This window comes from Brachypodium distachyon, chromosome 2 (assembly GCF_000005505.3).
Source record: "Brachypodium distachyon strain Bd21 chromosome 2, Brachypodium_distachyon_v3.0, whole genome shotgun sequence".
In the NCBI taxonomy this organism is placed as follows: Eukaryota; Viridiplantae; Streptophyta; class Magnoliopsida; order Poales; family Poaceae; genus Brachypodium; species Brachypodium distachyon.
Window position 1 is genome coordinate 10242719 of NC_016132.3, and position 26167 is coordinate 10268885.

At 49.0% G+C, this 26167-nt stretch overlaps 1 protein-coding gene, 1 long non-coding RNA gene and 1 pseudogene across 3 annotated transcripts; 2 read left to right on the top strand and 1 right to left on the bottom strand.

Annotated features, from left to right (window-relative positions):
* The first annotated feature begins 2597 nt into the window (after nt 1-2597).
* LOC100832850 (bidirectional sugar transporter SWEET17) lies at nt 2598-6122 on the top strand. 2 transcript variants are annotated; one of them, XR_002963127.1, is made up of 7 exons: nt 2598-2877; nt 2979-3015; nt 3090-3303; nt 3461-3625; nt 5255-5381; nt 5476-5595; nt 5717-5859. XR_002963127.1 is itself a non-coding variant. In XM_003565668.4 (6 exons), exons 1-6 carry the CDS (start codon nt 2844-2846, stop codon nt 5912-5914), a joined length of 768 nt encoding a protein of 255 aa, XP_003565716.1. In that variant the 5' UTR covers nt 2623-2843; the 3' UTR covers nt 5915-6122. The 2 variants fall into 2 exon arrangements, 1 of the variants encoding a protein (XP_003565716.1); XM_003565668.4 differs by lacking the exon at nt 5255-5381 and having other exon boundaries at nt 2623-2877; nt 5717-6122.
* An 834-nt stretch (nt 6123-6956) lies between these two features.
* On the top strand, nt 6957-14590 carry LOC100833163 (annotated as a pseudogene).
* LOC104582561 lies at nt 8743-13793 on the bottom strand. The gene is made up of 2 exons (XR_730322.3): nt 13654-13793; nt 8743-9058 (listed from the first exon to the last, which is right to left on the bottom strand). It is a non-coding gene; the product is annotated as an uncharacterized LOC104582561 (long non-coding RNA).
* Nucleotides 14591-26167: the final 11577 nt, after the last annotated feature.

Below are 26167 nucleotides of genomic sequence, written 5' to 3' on the forward strand. Positions count from 1 at the left end.
CAAGGAAAATACCAGCAATATAAAATGACTTCAGAAGAAGCAAGCAAACATTCCTATCACTTGCTTTATACGTCTCTTTCTCGTGCTTGCATTTTAAGAGTAATAAAAGAGGATAATTGTTTTTGTGGGATCACGCAAAACTGTTCTCACATACAATGCTCACATCGTATTATATACTATGCATTAATCTGAAGTGATCGTACAGATCTTTATAGTTGGTCCAGTTGACCTGCATCTATCGACAAATATTTTCAATGGTTGTTGCCGAGCGTTGTAGCTATCCAGCTATATTTTCTACTTATTTTACCAGTTTGAATTTCCTGGAAATTAAAGCTATCCAAATTTTGTTTTGGGATGTGTATGTAACGACTTTTAGCCTGTGAGTCATGTAAGCTATCTTGCATGGTTGAATCCCTTAAAGGTAACATATTTATGATTCCATATATATACATAGTTTGAGGAATGGGTAAATAAGCAAGATAACATTAAGAAAACCAAATCTGCAACTCGATCAGGTCCTGTACTTACATACAAGAAATTTTTCTTAACTAAGACTAAAGGTGTTTAACGAGATACTGTTAAAGAACTAAGTACAGGTTCCATATTCATTTTTATGGGCAAACACAAGTTTCAGTAAATAAATTGCACGATAAGTAAGATTGAATGAAATTTGAATTTTTAATGAATTTATTCATAACAATGAAATATGATACTATACCAAAATTCTACGTGAAGTACATATCACTAGATTAGAAAAGACACCCAAACTAACATGAGAATGCATCATGTCAAAACCTTTTATCCAGTGAAAACTTTTAATTAGTTCTACCCATGCATTATATTTTTTTAAAAGGGATCAGATTGAGGTGTAACCTCTAATCAGTTAATTAAATACTCTTTACGGGACACATAACTTGAACAACCCAGTCCAACAATACGAGGTGTCCTGGCACACGAGGTGCGGGACGGGGGCAGCGCGTGCAGCGGCCGGCGAATTAGCGCCTTGTTAGTTTCAACTAATTGGGCAACAAAATTGAAAACGCATGTGAATCGAGTGCACGCCTGGGGCCAGTTTGATACAAAAGTGCAGCGTTCAGCCTGTCTTGGTAGGTGTGCGGAAACTAAGACCCCTGTTAAAGCAGGATAGAGGAGTACATTTAACCTCTAAACACATACTTCTCCGTTCCGAATTAATTTATTTGAATTTGTATAAGTTTTTTTTCATAAAATGTGTTTAACTGGTTACAATTTTCACCTTTCATCTGATTCGTCTATTTGAGATCTAACATGACTAAGATTGAAAGTTATTCTGGAACATGAGTTTTCACACTATACGTCGTTAACCAACATTGCACGGATGTTTAATATTATCCTGCGGATGTTTGTTTTCAGCGCATATGGGTTAAGAAAATCCATAGGCCTGACTCTGATACTCGTCATTATCGTTCTCGATGCTAAGCAATTGGAGATCTGAGATATGCATCATTTTGACAACTTGACATATCACATCATTGTTTATTTGTTTGTCTCAGCACGTTTCTTACTAATATTCTTCCCCAAACAAGTGGGGAATGTTAAAATAAATAATTCTAGCTAGGATCTGTGTCATGAAGTACAGTAGATCTCGTGGAGCAGCGCCAGCGGTTCCATCCACCGCACAACACTGTTGGATCAAAAAAGCAGGTGACTTGGGGTCTGTGCTAAGCTTTAGGCTTTGCAGGATGTTCAGCAAGGGCAGACTATGATTGTGTCACGGGGTACGGTACAAGATTTTAAGAATTCTTGGGCTGAACAGTGTGCCTATCCACCACTCATGTCAGGAAGCACCATGTAGTCCTTATCCTATTTCAGACACGGCCGGAGACATGCAGTCTGGCACACGTACAGTACGGCAGCAAAGCGAGGGCGACGTAGTTTCACTGGTGGCCAGTGACCTTAATTTCCAAGATTACCGTGATTTTTTTAAAACAACCATCTTGTTTTTGTCGATTCATAAAAGAAAATACAATAGATCGAAACAAACTAAACGAACGTAAGGAACGAAAATCCACTATAAAACTAAAAGCCCCATCATGGTCTTTCGAAATCAACATTTCTAAATCCATCTTCCGCATTTTGACATTTCTCCATGTAATTGACAAGGAAAAAAACCCAAAAAGACCAAAAAAAGAATTTTGAGAACCACTGACTCAATGGAGCAGGAAGTTACCGTGATTTTCTGAGATCAACTCTTTCAAAAGTTATGGTTTCTGAGATTATTATAAACAACTGTGGTTTTGTGAGACAACTATCACAAAAAATATGGTTTTGTGAAATTAACTCTAATAATATTCTAGTACACTTATCTTGATTTTTCATGGCCTATATATCTCGAGGAATCATCTGAGGGTGCTGACTGGCGGAACCAGTGCTCCAACGTTCTGTAAAATTCCGTATAATTCTTTGAGTAATTTCCAGATTCATGATGCTTGATTACCAAGATATAAGGAGTAGCCAGAGTGTGAAGTAGCACATCATACGCCAGAAAACAAAGAGGAGATTATATCATTGTAAACACATCGTTCTCTGCCTTTTCGTCAAAAGGATCTGAAAAGCCGGTGGCCCTTCTGTATACGCATATTTATTTCTCTTGTTTTACACGAGGCACAGCACAAGCCGGGCCAGCTTTAATTCGTAACCGCATGTCTCTCTCATACAGCAGCTAGGATGGTCTCTGCTTTCTCCTCAATAAGTTCGAGCCACCTCCTTTGCTTTGGATCACCTTCTTCGTTCTCGAATTCTTCGTTCTCCATTAATTTCTCCCTCCCAGCGGCAGGTCTACTCGACCAGCTGCTAGCTGCGCCATGGATCCCACTCTGTTCATCATCGGCATCATAGGTACTGCTACGTGTGCGCATGGCTGAGTCTGTCTCTGCCATTTCCTCTCTAGCTAGCGCTATTTTCTTTGTTTGACATAGCTTCGCCCCCTGTTGTTGCAGGAAACATCATCTCCGTTCTGGTCTTCATTTCTCCCGTGTAAGAGCATACCATAAGCATTTGTTTTCTTTGTTTCATATCGTGCTTTAATTGAATGAAATGCATGGCTGCAGCACGACGTTCTGGAGGATCGTGAGGGGCGGGTCGACGGAGGAGTTCGAGCCGGCGCCATACGTGATGACGCTGCTCAACGCGCTGCTGTGGCTCTACTACGGCCTCACCAAGCCCGACGGCCTCCTCATCGCCACCGTCAATGGGTTCGGGGCCCTCATGGAGGCCATCTACGTCGTCCTCTTCCTCATCTATGCCAACGACCATGGCACGAGGGTGAGCCCCCCCACCCAGCACAGCACCGACAGATATGCATGCGTCCTTTTGGGAACATGTACACTCAAGTTTATGATCAACAACACATTATTTCCTTTGCTTTTTCAACTGAAGGAAGTTTATGACCAATTACATTTCCTTAATTTGCTTTTTCAAGGTTAAAACCGCGAAATTGGTGGCAGCTTTGGACATCGCCTTTTTTGGGGTCGTGTTCGCGACTACAACGTTTGCCATTGCTGAGCTTGACATGAAAATCATGGTTGTCGGATTGATATGCGCCTGCCTCAGTGTCTTCATGTACGGGTCCCCACTCGCTGCCATGGTAAGGTCCCACGCACCTGCAAAATGAAATCAATTATTTTATGGAATTGGATCTTACTCCTTCCATACCATATTAAGTGACGAAATATTACATGTATCTATTTAGACGCTTTTTGTGCATATATACATTCATCGTTAGAGGTGGGCCGGAAACCATCACCGGGTCATGTGTGTAATCATGCTGACACATTCCAATCTTGTACGGTATGCGTGCCTCGCAAAATCATGCTGGAAAAGCATGCATGTTTGCAACTATGGAGATTTTGGAGTATTTTATAGGAACCAAAAGCCGGTATGATCGAGCTGGTACAGCTGACAATATAAAAAGTCGTACTGTGTCGAACATATATTACTGTGTAAATCATGCATAAAGATAGTAAGTGTACAAATCTTTTGCGCACCAAATGCATTTGCTAATTTATTTGCCTGGCTATGTAACGGTATTCGTAGTGTAGAAAAATGAAAAAAGAACTTTTCTTAAAAGTCAAACAGCGTTGCGTGCTCAAAGATTGTGATTGCACAAGCCGTGCACACGAGAGATATATATGCGTGTAGGTGTAGGTCAACATACAGCAGCGATTAACAAATATAGAGCTAGCAAACGTGCACGGATAGAAAATGTAAGCGAACGTATACATGTGTGAATCGATCGTGTAAACATGCACGGCATGAATGTGGGTGTGTGCGCATCATTTTGATGCAGATGCCGAGGGTTTAAAATCTCCTTTTCGAAAGAAAAAACATGCACGCCATATTGAGTTGTTTGACGGAGGCAAAACTTTTTTATTCTGAGAGATAAGAGCGAATTGCGTGATAGATAGTTGACTAATACTCCATCTCTAAATATAAGATGCTCTAACTTTGTTCTAAGTTAAATCTATTAAACTTTGATCAAGTTTATAAAGAAATCTACCGACATCTAACACTCTAAATTAATTTTATTATATCCGCTTGAATCTTCATAATATACTTACCTGATATATATATTGTGGATATTAGTACAACTTTCTATAAATTTGATCAAACTTTCAGATGTCTGACTTAACATATTATATTTAGAAACGAATGTAGTATTTTTTTTTAACCATGGCACATGCAGTTACCCACACATCATCATACGTACTCACAAAGCAGAAGCTAAAGTCCAAAATCGCGAAACATAGGCACCAAACTTGAAAAATTGAACGAGATGAGTTGTGGGGCATCTCTGTTAATCATTCAAGTTATGCTTTGTTCTAGCTGATTAATATCTTTGAGTTGTATTGAGTTATTAACGGGAAGGACACGTACGCGTACTCCCTCCGTCCCATATTAAGTGCCGAAATATTACATGTATATAGACGTATTTTAGTATATTTATACGTCCATATTTAAACAAATTTGAGTCACTTAACATGAGATGGAGGGAATAATAAATTTTGAATTTTGTGTCATATATTGTTGCCTCAATTTTCTTTTCTTCTTTTTCACGTTTGCTGTACAGGTGAGTTTTATTTTATTAATATATGACTGTAGCATTTTGCCTACCGTCTTTTACCTAAAAAACAGCTCTGCGTACTGATTACTACATCTTCCTGATAATATAGTTAGAAAAAAAAACACATTTATCAAGAAATCAATGATGTATTAGCACAGGATCCCTAGTGTAATGTCAGAAGCAGTCGTGGTAATTGCGTATACAAGTGGGCTAAAAGCTAGAAAGACCAAAAGGGCAGGTCTTCAATGGGCTCTTTTTGTGGGCCACTCCGCCTGGAGAGGTGCACTGCTGTTTCCGTTCGTTATCCGACCAAAAAAAGCATGTCGATGAGAGAACCGCAACTGAAAAATTTGCACTTGCTTTGCATGGAACAGAGAACGGTGATCACCACAAGGAGCGTGGAGTACATGCCTTTCTTCCTGTCCTTCTTCCTCTTCCTTAACGGAGGCGTCTGGGCTTTCTATGCCCTGCTCGACAGAGACGTCTTCCTTGGGGTAAGCATGCATGCATATACATCTTAACCAAGTTACAAGCAGCACACACAAATTAAAGAAATTGCCCAAGTTCTGATCCGTTTAATATATCTGTTCTGTGGAATCCTACGTTCAATTGCAGGTCCCAAATGGGTTTGGCTGCGTCTTGGGCGGCATCCAACTGATTATCTATGCAGTCTACAAGAACTGCAAGGTCGACTCTCCGAGCAGCGACGAAGCAGCAGACGATGGATGGCAGGCTGCTGCTTCGGCTTCTCTTTTGTCATCCTCCGACGCGAACAGACATGGGCTGGAAGATGCTGCATCCAACCGTGTTTAGCGACTGTATATAGCGATGGCGTGATTCTGTAAAATTGGTAATATTCATGGTTGATTCCTGACACATTTTATGTAGCGTGTCAGACCTCGTTTTGATGTTCGAGACGAGGTTTTGTAATAACGTTGGACTATGTGCATTTTTGGATGCAGATGCAGGAGATTATTCTTTTTCATTATTAGAAAAAAAGCTGTCCAATCAGTTTCTATCCGATCCAAGACATCATTTTTTTTTTCGAAAAGAAGAAAAAATCTCTGGCCTCCGCATCAATTGATGCACACAGCCAAACCCAAGACATCACCTGTCACTAGAGCAAAGGCAGCTGACGTGACGTCGAAAATGGGCATCGAAAACGGGTCGGGAAGATGACGTGGCATCTGATTGGAGGCCCCGTGTTGTCGGAAACATCATCAACCAGCTTAATTATCGAGATTAGGAGTTTCTGATACCAGCTGTCCCAAAAATTATGGTTTTGTGAAACTATTACAAACAACCGTGGTTTTGTGAGACACCTGCCACAAAAAGTGTGGTTCTGTGAAATTTATTGTTATTTTTTTAACTGGAATAAAAAAAGACATATCAACCTCATGCTTCTTACCAGGAGGTTTCTGCATTCACTCGTTTTCTTCCAATTTATTCAGCCAGCTGTAGGCGCTTATCTTCCTCTCTAAGAATACCAAAGACAAGTCTCAGCGACTGTGACAGAGACAACCGTTGATTTTGTTGCGAGCAGCAAGCCTAGTAACGAAGGTGAAGCTACTTAGGAATTCATCTACATGTTCAACTCACCTCAGGCATCTTCCTAGTAGAATCAATTTCAATGAAAGTAATCTCCTCTTAGGATTGGCTGAAACTTGTAATTTGACCAATTCACTGTCAGACGTGTTAGGGCAAGAGCTTAATTGCTCACCCACATCCTATATATGTTCAAAATTCCTACGTATAAGACATAAATAAATAACCATGTGACGGCGACATATATCGACTTCTAGTACAAAGGTTGGACTTGGTCACAAGGAAATAGTCAGGTTATGCATCATGAACATCATTGATCAATAATCGAAGTCTCTGGCCGGATATTCAAAGTTCATGAATTCCATTTCTATATGTACTCCTGCTTTGCAATGACCGTGCTCATGCCACTTGGCGTCTCCTCCTCCTGAAGCCTAGAAGCCTCAAACACCTTGCATAGGGATATATAATACTACCATTGTTTGATTGTGGGAAAGAAGATTGCGCACAACCAATGGAGGGGGTGATGGCGAGCGTGGTGACTGGAGCGATTTCATCGCTCCTCACCAAGCTCGCGACCTTGCTGGAAAATAAGTACAATCTGTCCAAGGGTGTTAAGAAAGAGATCACCTTCTTGAGAGATGAGATGAGCAGTATGAATGCTCTGCTCGTGAAGCTGTCTAGGATGGAGGAGCTCGATGAGCAACAGAAGGACTGGCGTGACAAGGTACGTGACATGTCCTATGATATGGAGGACTGCATCGACATCTTCACCAATGATCTTGATAGCGGTGAGGCCTCTGCCGTGCTTTTGAGTGGACTTAAGAAGCTCCAGGCTCGCTACAAGATCGCCAACCGGATCGAAGAACTGAAGGCCCGGGTCATGGAAGCAAGTTCTCGTCATAATAGATATAAACTAGATGAGCACATCGGTTCTCCTCGGGGCCTTGTGACTATTGATCCTCGTTTACAGGCACTCTATGCAGAGGCTGACAGCCTTGTAGGCATAGACGGCCCGAAGGACAAGATCATCGAGTTGTTGAGGATGGAGGAGAATACCCAGAAACTTAAATTGGTATCAGTTGTTGGATTTGGAGGTGTGGGCAAGACTACCCTTGCCAAACAAGTTCATGATACGATCAAAAGCCATTTTGATCGCACAGCCTTTGTATCGCTGTCGCAAAATCCCACTATGGTCAAGGTCTTATCAGATATACTGTCTGGAGTTGCGGGTTGGATGCCTTCATTCCCGAAAGAAGAGCACCAACTCATAGACGAACTCAGAAGACGTCTCAAAGACACAAGGTATGCTCCCATGTCTAGATGTGTTAAGATAAAAGAGCATGAAATGTGAATATAGACCTAGTAATTGGATAATCTCCAAAAATTGGCCTAGTAATTTGAGAACTGAATATATTTCAACTTTGATAAAAGCCTTTATATACATGGGACTAATGTTTCTAGCTCCAACACATACAGCCCAGTACTCAACAAGAGCTTAGTTTGCTTGTTTTGCAAGGATGGTTCGTCAGATTTTATAAATCTTCTGTAACTGTCGTAAATATTTTTGTTGACACTCCAAAAATACTTTAACTTTGACTTATCAAGTTATCCCACTATTTAGGTTTGATCATAATTTGATAACTTTAAATATGTTTGTTGTTTTCTATGTTCTTAAGGGTAGATATACAAAGGACTGGAATTAATGTCTTTGGTATTCATTCTTATTGCCTGGCCTGTAAAGCAGTGTAGGGTGTATTACAGACCTTTTATTTCCAATCTGGCTTTGAATACGGAAGGCACTATAGGTCAAAATTATGCATACATAGCTATGTCATTTATGTTTCTAAACTTGATAACGTGCACAGCAGTCAGCAATGCCATTTATGTTCCTAAACTTAACTGACAAATACATACGGAGTATTTAGGTCAGCGTGTATAAGCAAGTCACTGTAGGTCAGAATAAATGACACAGAAATTGCGCTTGGAATACTAAGTGAAGTTGCAGTTACATATGTTTTGTTAGAGATTTGTGAGTCTAGATTATCTGTATTTCACGGATCATACATAATTGTTACCACACAAGCAGCCATTGCACATGAGGTTCTTACAAATATGCAAATTTTTTTCGAAAAGGAGGACTTCCCCCGGTCTCTGCATCGAGCGATGCATACAGCCATAAATTATTAAAAGTATTTAAAGTACATGTTTCCGAATTACAAAAGATAAAGAACAGAGAGTGAAAGGAAAACATCAAAATCCTTCCGGCTTAAGACCTGCGCGCCATCCAAACCGGTTAAATAACTCCCGTGCTACCGTCTCCAAACGGCTGCACCTAGATTCCATACATCCCTGAGCCTCCGTCCGAAGAAGTAGGGACCACGTACGGAGCCAATGGGATGCCCGAAGAACAATCTGCAAGAAATTAGCCACATTCTTGTTATGAAAAACCAAATCATTTCTGCAATTCCATATAGACCAACATATCGCACAAATTCCTACAAGGATGAGCGAAGCAAAAAAAATTTCAACACCCCGAAGTCACCGCCCAAACATATTAGTAACACATGATGGAGGTGGTAAATTAAATGTCACAAAGACGGTTCGCCAGACCAAACGTGCCATCGGACACTGAAAAAATAGATGTTGAATGGTCTCATCTTGATCATAATAAACACATTTCTTGCTACCACCCCAATTTCTTTTGGCCAAATTATCCTTAGTAAGCACCACCCCACGACATAAATACCAAGCAAAAAATTTAATTTTAAGAGGAACTTTAAGCTTCCAAATAACTTTATGTCGGAATTGGCAATCATTATTAATAAGCGATTTGTATAGGGACTTCATCGAATACGACCCAGAAGAGTTCAGATTCCAAGTAAAGGAGTCAGCCTGATCCACAAAATTCACTGACTCAAGTTTGTGACACAACTCCAACCATGCCACCAAACGATTCCCAACAATTGCTCTACGAAACGCAATATTAGGAGGATTCGCCCCCAACACATCGGCAAACGAAGCCTTACGATTAAGTGCAATCCTATAGAGGGATGGAAACTGTTGTTTGAGAGGAGAGGCACCAATCCATGTGTCTTCCCAAAAACAAACATCAGACCCACAATTCACCGAAAAGGAGATATGAGGGAAGAAAACTGTCGTACCCGCAACAATCTCTTCCAAAAAGGCGAATCTAAAGCCCTCATACGAACTTGGGACAAAGAGCTTGCGTAGAGATATTTATTCCGCAATAAATCCACCCACAGCCCCTCACCCTCGAGAAGTTTATAGAGCCATTTGCTCAGCAAACAAATATTTTTAAGCTCGAAATTCTCAATCCCCAAACCTCCTTGATCACGAGGCCGGCATAAGATATCTCACTTAGCCAATCTATATTTTCTTTGTTGTTCATCACATTGCCAAAAGAATTTCGAACGATAAAAATCCAACCTTTCCACTACTCCTTTTGGAATTTCAAAGAAGGACATCATAAACATGGGCAAACTAGCTAATACCGAATTAATAAGCGTAAGACGGTCACCACTAGACAAAACGGTCCTCGACCCCTTTCCATTCTTTATTCAGCAACTTACGATAATGAATCAGAATCCCTAGATAACGAAAAGGGAACGATCCCACCCCACACCCAAACAATTGAGTATACTGGGCCTCACACTCCTTCGCTTGCCCAAAGCAAAATACTTCACTGTTATGAAAATTAATCTTAAGCCCCGAAAGCTGCTCAAAAACACATAAGAGCATCTTTAAATACTTAGCTTGATGAAGATCATGCTCAAGAAAGATCACCGTATCATCTGCGTATTGGAGAATCGACACACCTCCATCCACAAGATGCGGAATTACCCATTTAAACGACCAATTTCCTTAGCCCGCTCCACCAGCACCGCCAACATATCAGCCACAATGTTAAAAAGCACTGGAGACAACGGATCACCCTGCCTAACACCCTTCATAGTCTGGAAATAATGCCCAATCTTGTCATTCACTTTGACACCGACACTACCACCTTTCACAAAATTATCGATCCAAGCACACCACTGCTCATCAAAACCTTTCATTCTGAGAATCTGTTGAAGAAAAGACCATCTAACCTTATCATAAGCCTTTTCAAAATCAATTGTTAAAATCAACCCATTTAATTTTCTGGTATGCATCTCATGAACCGTTTCATGTAAAACGACCACACCCTCTAAGATATGCCGCTCAAACATGAAGGCGGACTGCGTAGGCTTAATCATCGAACTAGCCACCGCATTGATTCTGCTAGTACATACTTTCGTGAAAATTTTATAACAAACATTCAACAAACAAATAGGTCTATATTGCTGAATCTGAAAAGCATCCTCTTTCTTAGGCAACAAAGTAATTATCCCAAAATTTAACCGAAAAATTGGGAGAGATCCAGCATGAAAGTCAACAAAAAGAGCCATCAAATTCTCCTTACAAATATGCATACATAATACAGACGCGTTTGCTCAAATTTTCTTTAGTTCTTTGTTGCTATGACACAAATTGCTTGTATTGCATAATCTCAACATGTTTACGAGACACATTACATGAAGACACTACAATTATTTTATACTATTAGTATGACAAAATCGTGTTTTATATTGTTTAACAGATATCTTATCGTAATTGATGATATCTGGAGTATGGATGTATGGAACATTGTTAAATGTTCTTTCGTGGAGAATAATCGTGGAAGTAGAGTTATAACAACTACACGAATAGAAGATGTAGCTCAGGCATGCTGTTCCTGTTTCCATGGCCATGTCTACAAGATTAAACCTCTTAATGATCTTGACTCAAGGAGATTATTTCATAAAAGGATTTTTCCCTCTAAAGATTCTTGCCCCGAGCAACTGAAGAATATTTCTAATGAAATTTTAAAGAAATGTCAAGGGGTTCCACTAGCCATACTCAGTGTGGCCAGCATTTTGGCTAGCCATGAAGAGGTAAACTCAAATGAAATCTGGGAAAAGATACATAATTGTTTTGTTTTCCAATTGGAAGGAAACCCTGCTTTACAATGGATGAGACATGTGTTTAATCTTGGGTACAATGATTTATCTCTGGATCTTAAGACCTGCATGCTATATCTTGGAATATTTCCAGAAGATTCTGAAATAACCAAGGCTGATTTGGTGAAGAGATGGATAGCTGAGGGTTTTATTAGTGAAAAGCATGGTTATGGTCCAGAGGAGATTGCGGAAAGTTATTTTAGTGAGCTCATCAACAGAAACATGATCCAAATAGGTGGCTTCGATGACTGCGGGAATGTGTCGTCTTGTCGAGTGCACGATCTAATGCTTGACTTTATCACATTGAAGTCCACAGAAGAAAACTTTATCACTATAGTAAAAGAATCCCAAGAATTCATGATCCAGATACCACGAAAGGCTGCATCACGGAAGTTCGTCGACTATCCATCCAACTCAGAAATTCAGAATGCAATCATGTGCTAGGAAACATGGCTCTCACCCAAGTTAGGTCATTTAACTTTTGGGGGCCTGGTCAATTTAGGCCTTCTCTCTCGAGGTTTCAACTTCTGCGAGTTCTACATCTTGATGTTTCTGATTCCAAAGAGCATCTATCTTCCTTACGCAGTTTTTTCCAACTGAGATATTTGAGGATCAGTGGCGTGGTGTGTACAGGTCTGCTAAAACAACTGCAAACATTAAAACATTTGAAGACATTGGAAGTAGCTCATTGTGTGGATGATGATGTAGATTTTCGTGAGCTACCCTCTATGCTGTGGCATCTGATTGTTCCTCGCAGCGTGGTTCTGCGCGGTGGGATCGGCAGGATGGAATCCCTCCGTACTTTGGATGCACCCTCTCTAGATCTCAAAGATGTGGGGATTCTCAAGAGACTCGGTGATCTGAACAACTTAAGGGAGCTAAAGCTAGATCTGGGGATCCTGCTGTGGGATATCCTTCTTGGCGGACCGTCAGGATTCTCAAGCGATCTACTTCTCTCTTCCCTCGGTAGGCTTGGCAGCCTTCAATCACTGACCATCAGTGGGTTCTGCATACATGATGACATCTTGGCTTATTGGTCCCCACCTCCACGCCATCTTCATAGGTTGCATGTGCTGGAATGTCCCTTCTCCGTGGTCCCAGATTGGATAGCTCAACTCCAAAATCTCAGAAGCTTGGAAATTCAAGTTGTGTCGCTGGGGAAGGATGGTGCAGAGGTTCTTGCCAGCCTGACCTCGCTGGTGAACCTTAAAATGCACGTCAGGGATCATGCTCCAGAAGAAGGCATTAGCGTCCGAGATGCCACGTTCCCAAATCTTAAGGAGTTTCAGTTCAGGTATAAATTGCCTTGCCTGATGTTCGAAGCAGGGGCTATGCCGAGGCTTCAGAACCTCACTATAGATTGTTACGCACAAGCATTGCGGCAAGGCTCCGATGGTGTACTTGATGGCATCCAGCACCTGGGGAGCCTCAAGGTATTCAATGTGGATATCTACGAGCAGGAAGGCTTCAGCCACGGTCAGCTCCATGTCCAACCGAATTTTGTTCGGGAGGAGGAAGAGGAGGTTCCACGTATGCAAGAGGAGGAGGTTGGACGATGGAACCTGCAGAGCCTCAAGGCAGCGTTCAGGCAGGCGATCAACAAGCACCCGGGGAATCCTCATGTTCATATTAGTACCGTGAGATAGCGCGATCAAGCGGAGGAAGGGAAGTGCCCAAGTCAAAATGGCCAGGTAAGAACACTTATTAGTCAATTCCATGCCCTTGTACTTTGTTTCTCTTTCTGTTCTGTTGTGTCAAAGTTAAACATGTTACTACACAAATTTGACATGAAATTTCTGTTTTAGTTTAGTCGCGCTCTTTCTCATTGCCTACTTATCTGACAGAACTTTGTATGCCATAAACTGTTTTGCAGGATATATATGTTAAAATTCCGAGGGTGTGAATACATCAAGAAAAAACGTTCAATGCAGCCACTAGAGAGTATAGAGAGTAGGGCTCGGATATTACCAATCAACTCTCTCGTCAATCTAGAGAAAACCGAGGCTGGACACCGGCCCGACGCCGCCCATGGCCGATGACTCGGTGAGCTAGTACCCGAAGTCGTAGAAGCCGCCATTGACGCTGAGCCTAGCCGATGAGCAAGCAGCAACCGCCGTTGACGCAGAGCCTGGCGACGGCGCTCTCCCCCTTGTCCTCGAGGCCACCGCTAGCGCATCCGCGAGCTTGCCGCGTGCCCGCGGCGGTCGCCTCCGCGTCCGGCGTCCTGCGTGCCGAGGCCATGCTCCTCCGCCTCCGCCACCGAGTTCAGGACTGCCGACGACGACTCCCTCCGGGTCAGCATCGTCCGTTCTCTTCTCCTGACCACCAAGGGCAAGGCGCGTGGCGGAGTCCGACCAGATTCTCAAGAGGGTCGCGGAGGAGCCCGGCCAGATTTTCCGCTGGCAGAACGCACCTCGCTGTCGGTGCGGGCCGGCCACCCAGCCGTGCGGGCCGCGGGTGGACCGGCAGGCAAGGAGCTAGGAGGACGCGCCGGCCGTCACGCGCGCCTGGCCAACGAGGTCGCTGAAGACGCTCCCACCACCGTCTTGCTCTGGCTCTGGCCGGTGACAGTAGCGACTAGCGAGAGCCAGAGATTGGGGATAGGGAAAAAATCGTGAAGAGATCGGGAATACAGAGGGTGCGAAGGATGGAAAAGTGAATGTGGAAAATTGTCGACCGAGATCGTACACGGTACACGTGGATCCAATTTTCCAGTTTTACTGTCAAACTCGTTAATTCAGAAGATTTGGTTTAAGTGAAAATAAAAATATGGCAAACTGTTCTTTTTTTTCCGGAGAAAATATGCCAGGCTGTTACGAACCATTTCGGCTGTGTCACGTGGAAACACCTTCAAAAGGTGTATTTTTTTGAAATTTACTCATGTTTTAATTCACGTTACTCCACAGATCCTGATTGTTGTTGTATAAACACCTTTTCTTTTCCAATTCTTGCATGTGTTCTAATAGAAAATACAGGTGTGTTTTAGACTTTTAGTCCTTCAACTTAAGAACTTTCTAAGAAAGAATTTGCCAGTCTTCCAACTCATTCAGCAGAGTTTATCATGCAAACATCAGCAATTTGGTTTCATCACTTCATCGATAGCATGCATGTAAGCTAAACTAGCTAACAACATATTGTTGTGCTCTGTATTGATTTTTCGCACACAACTTTAATTTCATTTAATTCACCGCTTCATTAGCATTACAATGTACATGCTAAGAAAACATGGTTGGATTTCGCCAGAAATCATTGCATTACCTCTGTGCTAAGTTTGTCTGTAACAAAGGAATAGAGACAACGTTGGTGGTTCACAATGTAACTGATCTCTGTCTTATCGTATTGCAGCCGTGTATTCTCATGTTGTCCATCTTTTCATTATCATAATCTGAGGATTTTTCCTACAATAAATGTAAACCTTGTTTTGTTTTTTGACAGGAAATGCAACATTGTTGCTTGTACCTAAATCTTATGTCCTCTTCCTACGCTTGCCTCGTAAACAGGCGTGGTACAATATCTTTTTTGTGAGTGTGTAGTATGATGCATCGTATGCTTTCTCACATGTTCATCCGACTCTAATTGCCTCCGTAGCTTGCCAATGGAATTATCGGTGTATATCCACCAAGGATTTTCAATTATCGTCCAGTAACAGCATTTCTATGTCTGGATAAAAAAAAACATGTTTTATATTTATTTTTTTCAGTTTTGAGCTACGAATGAACATGTGATCCTCAAATTATGAGAGATCACTCCGTCACCTCTACTATGGTTTCTGAACCTCAAAAAACATTTGCAGTTAATTCTAGGTTTTAGAATTAGCTGTGTAAAAATTATGTGCAAAGTTTCGATTTGAGAACATGCATCGACCACTTACAGATTTCTAAACCGAAAATTGCAGAAAGAAGAATTATGTGCAATTTAGAGCATCTCCAGCTGCGCCCCCCATTTGGCGTCCGGCGCAGCCCTTTTTAGGCGTTGGGGGGGGGGGGGGATTTATTTTTTTTAGGGTTCTGCCGTGATCCAGCCGCGCCCCCAATACCAACTCCCCCAAAAATTGAATTTGGACAAAATTTAGCTAAATTCAGTGAAATTTAACTAAACTCGACGAAATTTAATTAAACATAAAGTTTTTAATTACATAATTCTAAAAAAAAACGGTCGCCTAGTCGAGGTCGCAGAAGTAGGCAAGGTAGGCGTCGTCGGAGTCGAGGTTGATCGGCTCCACCTTCACCTCCGGCGCCGGCCTCTTCCCCGCCTTCTTCTCGGCCTCCTCCCTCGCCGCCTCCTTGGCGCTCCACACCTTGGCCTCGGCATCCGTCATGGCAAGGCTGATGCGTTTTGCCTCCTCGGCAAAGCGTTGGCTGGAGCGCTCCGCCGCTAGCTGCCCCGGGAAGTCCTCGGGGTCGCCGTCCTGGCACCATTCGAGCGCCAAGCGCTCGTAACCTGGCTCCGGTGCCCACTCCGGCTCCGGCTTTGGTCGGACAAGGCGGAGATGGCCGCGAGGCGACCCCGGCTCCGGCTCGTCCTTGATGCACAGCGCCGGCGAGGAGGCGCTGCGGGACGAGCCGGAGCCGGGGGAGTTGGTTGGCCCGGCCCCGTACGGGTGCCGACGGTGGTGTCTCCAGCCACGGGTTATCGCCGGCGGCGATGTGGGAGAGCACTGCCGCCACGAAGCGCCCGCGCCAGAACCGGCGCCGTCCGTCGATGTTGAAGCGGCCCGGCGGCGGGCGCTCGCCTTGGCCCTCGTAGCGGGCGATGTTGATGGCGTGCCGGTCGGTGAAGAACGGCGCCCCGTTCGCCCAGGTGGCGGTTCCACGCGGGGTCCTCGCGCTCCTCTGCCATTAGCCTGTGCCACCAGTGGGTGTTGACGACGGCTGTCCGGGCACGACCAGTTGGCACTGACGGCTTCGGTATGCCGCCGATGCTCAACGTCCAATGTGCCGGCAGTCGGGCGGCGCCGGGTACTCGTGCTTGAGCAGGAGCGTCACGCGGCGCCAGGTCTCTTTGTCGGAGGAGACGGCGAGAGGAATGCCGAGTACCGCCGGTGGTCGCCCCTTTTTATAGCGCCGGAATGCGAACCGATGAGCGTGTGAACGCGGTGATAATGGACGGGGGTGCGTCCGCGTAGCAACCGGCAGGCTACTGCCATTAAAATCCACTCGGGAGCCGAGGAGGGGCCGGTGAGAAACCGGTGAGGCGATTAATTGGTCACTGACATCGCGGGCCCGCCGCAATAACGCGTTGCGCCGGCGCCCCCGCTGCCCCCCCCCCCCCCGGTGGGCTGGGTTCGGTCTGGGAGCGCCAGCTAACTTTTTGGGCTGCGCCGGCTAAAAAACAAATTGGGAAGGCCGACTGGGTCAAAAATTTCGCGCCGGTGCCCCCCAAGACCGTTTAGGGGCCTTTAGGGAGGGGGGCTGGAGTTGCTCTTAGGGTTCAAAATGTGCAAGTGCCAAATAGAACATTTTTATACCTACTGATGCACAAAAAAATTATTTGCAATTCAAGGTTTTTAATCTGCAAACACGGCGTTAAAATTTTCAATCCTAAAGTTGCACAAAAGCCATTGCCTTTTTGGATAGACTTTTTTTTAAAAAAAAATGAGGGCATACCTTTAGCATCTGCATAGATCGATGCACACAAGTTATTACGTCCAGTGTCAGTTATTACATCCCAAGAAAAAAAGCCTAAAAAAATATCACACACTCCATAGCCTATTATTGGCGCGCCACCCAAACCGGTTAAAAAGTTCCCAAACAACCACCTCCAAAGGTTACACCAAACTCCAAAGAATCTTGAGCGTCCATTTTATGTAGTAGTGACCGGGTACGGATCCAGTGCGCAACTCGGAGAACTACCTATAAAAAAATGGAAGCTCTTTTGTTGTTAAAAACGGAATCACCCTACAATTCCAAAGCAATCAACAAATTTCACAAGCCCAACCTAGGGAAAACAATTTTCCCCAGACACTTAAACACCTAGGGCGGCGGTGGGGCCGGGGGGGTGTAAATTAGAAGTCAAACAGATGGCTCGCCAAACTAATGTCACCATAAGATAGTCTAAAAATAAATGTAATCCGTCTCCTGTTGGTCACAAAAATACCCAATTTTTTAGAACCAACCCAATTTTTCTTCGCCAAATTATACTACGTAAGAACAACACCTCGACAAAGATACCAAGCCCCAAGTTCTTTACATGGCTGAGTTTGGCAACTAAGGTAGATTATGAGAAACTAGCGTTTTCAACCACCTTTTGCCTATTTTTCTTTGAGCTCTTTTATGGTGATTGTGGAGTACTTCTCGGTACTCCCGCCGGAATTAATTCTGTCCGTTGATCTGTACTCTGGGTTGTTTGTTTCCTAGGATCACGACTGGCTAACGGGCTGTTTTGTTTCGTGGGCCACCTCATCATAGAATCATTGTCATGAGCGTCACCATCCCCCGCTTCGGCTGTCCTGCCTACAGCCTTGTCCGGTCCGGCGTCCTGACCACCGTCGAGCTCCACGCCAGCACCACCTCGGCCTCAGCCGCAGCCATCGTCCAGAGCTTCATCACCGCCATGGACGCCGTCTAGCTTAATATGCTCGCCAACGACCAGGTCCGCTCGTTGCTGCATGACCTCTCAACCTCCACAGGGAAGCTCGATCGGTACTGTCCTGCTGCCGGACTTGGAGGGGTAGGTCAAGGTGAACGAGTGGCTCACGGAGATGCATAAGATGGGGGGTGGGGGACGAGCTCGATCACGGAGCAGCAGGCCAGGCAGCTCAACTTTGACCTGAATTCGATCGGCTTACAGGGCGTTCATGGCCTCCCTTCCCACTGCTGGCCTGTAAGCCAGGTATCAACCTCTGATATTTTCGTGAGAACCGACCAAATGGGACTATGGCACGTTAGTCACCTAGCTAATTTACCGCATGCAGCAAGAAAATAATAGGAAACACAAATCAGTTGCCGATTTTCCGGCTGGCTGGTAGCCTGGTTTAGCCTTTTTAGTTAAAAAAATAAATCAATAATTTTGGTACTTTTCAGTACTTTTTTTTTAGTAGTTTTCAGTACTTCTTATTTTTCCACCGTTGGATCAATTAGTTGGACGGTTCCTAAAATTGCCAACCATTGTAAAACTTGTATTTTTCTTTTTGGCTAACCAACATTTTAGTATTTTCATGTGTATTTTTTTCACAGGTTATCAACTAAGCCTAAATTTTGAAGGGGGTTAAACCTGGTTGGAGATTTTCTTTCTTAATTTATTCTTTTAACTTTTATAGAATGGCACCTTATAGAATATTTTTTGGTTTTGATCTTAATTAAATCAAGTCTCCGCTGCTGGGTATGTACCCCCGTGTTATCTGTCCATTTGATAACTTCCTTGACATTTTTTTCCCTGCTTTATTCTCCACGGATACTCGAGTAGTCGTGCAAGTTTGTCGATAAACAAAGTCCTTGTCCAATAAATCAATAATGACTTCTTGTTTTTTTTTCCGAAAGGTCCAGCAAGTGCTGGCTTTCAATTATATTAGCAGGGAGAACATAGTTACAGACTGTCGAAGCAGACAAGGATTAAAAGAAAAGAAAGAAGAACTAACTAAAACAGCTTAAAAACAACACTCAAGGTGGTTCCCACAACAATCTTCTGAGAGCTTTGGCGCCGGCAAAAGCCCAAGCCTGGGCCTCGTCCCTAATGAAATTGATGATTTGATGCAAGGAGGTTTCCTTGTCCCGGAAGATCCTTTCGTTCCTTTCGCGCCAAATGGAGCTGCATATGAGGATGAAGAGCGAGCTCATGCCATGACGGTGCCCGGTGTCAGTCTCGAGCATCAGGGATTCCCGGAAATCAGCACCGAAACCGTGACGGACTGCAGGGCCGCCGCCACTCCCTGGCTGTTAGGCCACAGTGCCGCCTCGAGCCACAGGCGAGTGGTGAAAGGGCATGCGACGAACAAATGGTGGGTGGTCTCGAGGTTGCGTCGGCAAAGTGGGAAGAAATACTCGTTTGGCCAGCCTCTCCGTTGTAGCCGATCGGCGCACCAAAGGCGATCCTGGAGAAGGAGACACGCGAAGAAACGGTGCTTGGGGGGAGCCCAGGCGCGCCAGACCGTCTGCAACAAGTTGGAGTTGGTGCGACCGATGAAGTGGAGAAGGTAGGCGGATCGCACGGAGTATTGCCCACTGTTGGGTCCAGCAGATGGAATCGGGGACGCCTGGTTGGAGGACGATGTTGGCATGGCGGATCTCCCTCCAGGCATGAATGAACACGAGAAGCAGCGGCGTGGAGCGGTCAGGGCATAGATCAAGGACCCAGCGATTGTCGTCAAGAGTCTGGGCGACAGACCGCCCTTTCCTTCGGGAGCAAGCGAAGAGGAGCGGGTATGCCGCGCGCAAAGGCTGACCGTGGCTCCAGCTAGAGTGCCAGAAAGAGGCCGTCGTGCTGTCGCCGATGTAGACGCGAGTGGCAGCGGTGAAGAGACCCCGATTCGTAACATCACAAGGTGCGGGGGTGCCCACCCAAGGGCGGTCCGGCGCAATCCACTCGAGCCATAACCAACGGAGACGAAGCGCAAAGCCGAAAGTGTCGAGGTTGGGGAGCCCCAGCCCCCCGTGGGCGGTCGGCGAGCAGACCCTGGCCCAATGAATTTTGCATTTGCCGCTCGCAATGTCGTTCTCTTCCACGCCCCAAACGAAGTGGCGACGGATCTTGTCGAGGGACGCGAGGAAGGCCTTGGGTAGTTTCATCACCGGCATGGCATAGACCGGGAGGGTGCTGAGCACGGAGGAAGTGAGAGCCTTGCGGCCGTCGGCGTTAATCCAGTTGCCGCGCCCGCCCGCAAGCCAAGCGCGGGCCCGATCAAGAATGTGCTGAAGGTGGACCATTTTCAGGCGACCAAGGGTCAGGGGCAGCCCAAGGTAGCGAATGGGAAAGTGAACCCTAGTCCCTGCGAAGTTGGCCAGCACGTCGGCAAGTTCAATGTCGTCATAGTGGATGCCGGCGACCTCGCATTTTTTGATATTGATGCGCAGGCCGGTTGTGAGCTCGAACTCCTCGAGGATCAAAAGGAGGAGCTGCACGTCCTGCCGAGCCGGGTTGAGGAACACAATGGCGTCGTCGGCATAGAGGCTGGTACGAAGCGCCGCCTCGCGGATGGGCAGCGGCAAGAGTCCATCCAACTCCATGGTCCACTGCAGAAAGCGTTGCAAGGGGTCGATGGCAAGGATGAATAGCAACGGGGACAAAGGATCCCCTTGCCGCAGTCCACGCCGATGAACAATGGGCTTGCCAGGTGAGCCATTGAGAAGCACCGAGGAGGAGGTGGTCGAGAGGAGAAGGGAAATCCAATCGCGCCAGCGAGCCGGGAAGCCGAGGCGATGCAGAAGCTCAAGCATGTATCCCAGGAGACGGAGTCAAAGGCTTTGGCGAAGTCGATCTTGATCAGGAGCGTGGGTTTCTTGCATCGATGGAGAGCGCGGGCCGCGTTCTGAGCAAACAGAAAGTTATCGTGAATGCACCTGGACTTGAGGAAGGTGCTCTGAGTGGGCGAAATGAGCTCCCCCATGTGCGGCGTAAGGCGTCGAGCAAGCACCTTGGAGAAGAGCTTAGCAAAGGAGTGAATCAAGCTCGCATATCGTGCACGGAAGTGGCCCTGGCTTTCTTGGGCAGTAACACGATGAAGGACGAGTTTAGGGCGGTGAAATTGTTGCCAGCGATGAAGAACGTGTGGTTGAAGGCGGTGAGGAGGTCCAGCTTGATGATGTCCCAGCAAGAGCGAAAGAAGACGCCGGTGAAGCCATCGGGGCCCGACGCCTTCTCGGCCGGCGAGGCTTGGACGGTGGCCCAAATCTCGTCGAGGGTGAACGGGTTATCCAGCCCGGCACTGGGAAGTACAGGCATGTCCAACGAGTCCCAGAGAAGGGTGCAAGCGCGAGGTGCAGCGGAGCCGAGAACATTTGAGAAGTGCTGCAGAAGGGCACGGGCCTTGTCGTCGTGCGCCACGTGAATGCCGGTATCAGTAGAGACCTGGTGAAGAAAGTTCTTGTGTCGTCGAGCGTTGATCTTGATGTGAAAGAAACGCATGTTGGCGTCCCCCTCCCGGAGCCAGAGCTGACGGGAGGCCTGCCGGCGACGCGCCCGCTCCACGGCGGCCAGACCAAGGATTCTGGGCTTTAGGGCATGACGGAGAAGGAACTCCGGCGGTGACAGGACACGTTCCTCCTGAGCGGTGTCCAGACGGAAGACGATTTCAAGCGCAAGATGTAGCTGGAAACGCGTGTCGCTGAACAACCCTCGGCTCCAGCGATGAAGGGCGCGACCAGTGCGCCTGAGCTTGACGTGCAACCTAAGCAAGGGATTGGTCGAAGCCACCTCGTCCTGCCAAGCCGTCGCGATCGTCTTAGCGAAACCAGGGTGCCGCGGCCAGAAGTTCTCGAAACACCAGGATAACGACTTCCGGGTGTTCGCGCGCTTCCTCCTCTGCGGCATGGTGCCGCCCTTCTCTCTGTTCCTCCACGCGCTGATGGAGTCCTATCAGCTGCGGGTGGCACAGCTCCACCCCACCTCGCTCTTCCTCCTCGCCACCTTCCAGTTCCTCCGCGAGGCGTTCGTCGGGGTGATGCCGTCGGTGGGGCTCTTCCGGCATTACTTTTACCCGCGCATCGACAATGCGAAGGCGATGTCGTCGGGGGTGGTTTTCCGTGCCCGCGACCAGATGAAGTCGGAGTTCATCGTCCGGTCGGGGAAGAAGATCAAAAAAGAATGGCGGGGCAACTGGTGCTGGGTCCGAGTGGAGGACCCCCAGGAGTTCATCCAGCCGCCGACGGGGCTGTCGGTGCCCCAGATCGGCTGGCAGGATAGGTACCACCGCGACGCCGACCTCCTCCCCATCGTGGAGAAGATCAAGGCGTTGCAGCTAGCGGGGCTCACAGATGTCGACGTGGCGCGCACCTTAATCCATCGGCGCATAGCCCCGCTGCAGCTGCGTTCCCGGCCCGCGTGGATGTACACGGGCTCCGGGGACAGGACACGCCTGCAGGCGGACGGCATGGACTTGGAGTCCCTCAAGACGTGGGTGAAGGGGATCTCCGGCGAGGTCTTCCAGTCGATAGAGTTCCCGCCGAGGGTCTCCGCTCTCCATGCCGGCGTCAAGGCGCTCAGCGACATTGTCGGCGCCTTCCCGCCCTGCAACGAGTGGGGGCTGATGGACGACACCCCCACCCGCGTCCCGCACGCTCCCCCGCAAGCACCCCGCGGGAAGCAGGTGCTCGAGGAGAGCGAAGGCGGGTCCGAGCCCAGCTGGCCCTCCCTCCGGTCGCTGGACGACGAGGCGGGCCAGGTGGCTGCGTCCCCGGAAGTCGTCGCCGTGGAGGACGACGACGAGGAAAGCAGCGACAGCGCGCCCCTGATCCTGAGAAGGTCGAGGGCGTTCGTGGCGGCCGCAGCCACTTCCTCAACAGCGACGTCTGCCTCGGCAGCGGCCCCCACCCTGGCGGCGGCCGCCGCTCCTGGGGCGCCCGCTCGTACCACGACGGCATCCGCGGCAACAGGGGCCGCGAGTACCTCGGCGGCGGCCCCTGTCTTGCCGGCGGCCGCCGTCTCCGCGGCGGGAACCGGCCCCGGGGTGCTCGCCGGCACCCCGGCAAAGTCAGCACCGAAGGCCCCCTTCGGCGCCCCGGCGACGGCATTCGCTCCGGTAGCGGGGGCCTCCGCGAGCTTGGCGCCCGGCGGCGCGGCGGCATCGCCATCGACACCTGGAGCTCTCCGGGTCACGATGACACCGCGGGCGCCCACGGCGCCGCCCGCCCGGGGGGTCTTCCGAGGCTTCGCGCTCCGGCGCAACCCTCCGAAGTCCTCCTCGTCGGCGGGCGCCAGCAAGATGGCGAGGAGTGATTCCCCGGATCGCCAAGCAAGAGGACGCGCGCGGACGCTGGCGGCGCCACCAACCCCGTTGCCTCGAGGGCCCGCGTCAGCACCGGCGCGCCCCTTGGCGACCCAGCCCAAGCGGAGACAGGGCTGGCACCAGGTATGTCTTCGTCGATTCGCTGCAACTGCAATTCCTGCTAGCCAAAATCACAAACATGCTTTCTCTTCCTGCAGCGAGCGGCAGCTCGCCCGCGGCAAGACCCTTGGACGCTCCTGATGGCGCAAGCGAGGGAGCGGAGGCTGCACCGGCAAGCCCGACGGCCGCACAAGGTAACCGCCCTGGTCGCCCCTATTCGCCTTCGGTAACACCAACCATCGCCGACCCTCATGCTTCTCCACGGGTGCAGGCACAAGCGCGCCCGCACCCGGAACGGGCGCGGCCGTGGTCGACCCCGACACGGTCGTCGGGGCCACGGGGGCGGAGGTGGAGTCGGAAACGGCTCCCGTGTCCGCCCCCGCCGCGACGGACACAGCGGCAACAATGGGGACCGCCGCCGACGCGGCGGAACCCGGCGACGCGCCAGAAGCTGGGGACATGGCCGGCTCGGGCTCACCCGCCGTCCAGCAGGGGACGGCCCCCGCCGGAAGCAGGGAACCCTCTCCAACCCCGGTGTCCCGGAGCCTGGGCGCGGGGGAAGTTGCCGGGGAAGGACGGCAAGACCCCAGGGAGCAAGTTGGCAACCCCGCGCCCAGCTCCACTTCAACAGCTGGGGCTTCGTCATCCTCGGGGGCTCTCCCCGGCACCGACCTCGACACCCTCGCCGGGGTCGCTTGGAGGCCGTCGAGAGAGAGCGGCGCGAACTCTCCCGGCTGCACGAGGAGACGCGCCTCGCCGAAGAGGAGGCGCGGCTGGCCCGGCAAGCCCTGGAGGCTGCTTGGGAGCCGGTAGTCCCGGAGACCGAGCTCCGTCGGCAACTGGAGGTCCAGCGCACGGAGCTCCAAGGTAGGCTCGACGCAATGGCGGCAACCCTAGAAGCTTCCCGGAAGGAACATGCCGAGGTGCTCGCGACGGCCCAGGCGCGGCTGGACGAGAAGAGCGAGCTGATCGCCAACTACCGTGGCGAGATCGAAGGCCTCCGCGTCCGGCTGGAGGTGCAGGTCAAGGCCGCCGAGGGCGCGGCGAGAGCGGCGACTCAGCACGAGGCCGAGCTCAACTCAGTTAAAGGCAAAGCGGCCGGGCTTGAGGACGAGTTGGCCGCCTTCCGGGAAGAGCTCGCCAAGGCCGGCGAGGCAACCGCGGCCCAGGCCTTAGAGCTTGCGAAGCTGGAGGGCCGCGTCAGCAAGGCCAAGAAGGCCGCACAAGACGCCCGACTCCATCACAGCACGCTGATCGGGCAGCGGCAGCTCGAGACGGAGAAGCTGGCGAAGATCGCCGGGTCGCTGCGTGACTTGCTGCCCAAGTTCGAGCTGCAGACGGCGGAGGTGGACGGCACGGACGTCACGACGCTGATCCCCTTCTTCTCCGACTTGTTGCGGAAGCTCGGGGCGCTCAACGTCTGGATCGCCAAGTACGGCGCCAACGAAGTCGCCAACTGCGCCCGGAAGGTTGCCGGGACAATCCTCCCGCGGATTCATCTCCGGGACGCAGAATTCCCCTTCGAGTCCCTGCTGGACGCTTGGTCCGACAGCGAGGACGAGCCCACGCACACCCAGGCAGTGCGCGAGTTCGTCGACGAGGTCGTCGAGCGGATGCAGATGAGCCGGAGCCTGAACCCCCCGTCGACCCCCCGACCGAAGACGACGACAGCTAGCTGCCGCGGCCCCTGGCTATACTCGTTGCTTCCCCTGTACCTCTTTCTTGTTTGCTTTACTTGCAAGTATGGCGCTTAGCGCCGTTTGGACAATGACCTTTTGGTTAGTCCATCAAGCTTGTTAGTTTTCTCAATTTTTGTCCTTTATTCCCGAGGCCGCCTCGCGGGGTGGTTCTCATAGCCGGTGCGTATCTTGCCTTGTGTTGCGGGGGGACTCGCGCACGCCTCACCCTTGACCAGACCAGGGACCCGGGACGGACCCGCGGTGCCGACCTGGGGCCGAGCGGTAGCGGGGAGTCACTCCGCTTCTGGGGTAACCCCCCGCAAGCCGTGTCCTCCCGGGGCGGACCCGGGAGGCATACGGGGAGCGCACTCCCCCCACAAGCGTCCCTTCTAACACACCGGCTACGCGCAGGATCCGGGGCCGCACCCAGCGGGGCAGTGCTCAGTTTCGTTTAGCTCTTAGCAAATTCAGCGTTCATGTTCAGATACTTAGCTTTTCCGTTTGGTCCACCGTTCCGCGATGCTCTGCGGTAGAGTGCAGACGAGGCGCCACCTCGGTAGGAAACCATCCGGGGTACCTGTTCAGGGGAAACGATCTCGGAGGGATGCGGCAGGAACGCGGGGGCAGGATCGCCGCCGGCGGCAACCGCCGCCGCCGACGCTACCACCACGCTCACGCGGCAACCGTCGCCCTCAGGGGCGGACCCTGGCCTTCAGGGACGAACCCTGGCTTAGGAGGGCTCCGCTCCGGGAGCAGCCGCGAGACGGCTATAACGTCCTCGGCGCCGGCTTCGCCACTCCCCGAACGGCGGGTACGAGTGACGAGG

Coding starts and splice junctions, on each gene's coding strand:
- LOC100832850 (XM_003565668.4), top strand. CDS start 2,844: ATGGATCCCACTCTGTTCATCATCGGCATCATAG. Junction 3,016..3,089: donor CTGGTCTTCATTTCTCCCGT/GTAAGAGCATAC, acceptor GCATGGCTGCAG/CACGACGTTCTGGAGGATCG. Junction 5,596..5,716: donor ACAGAGACGTCTTCCTTGGG/GTAAGCATGCAT, acceptor GTTCAATTGCAG/GTCCCAAATGGGTTTGGCTG.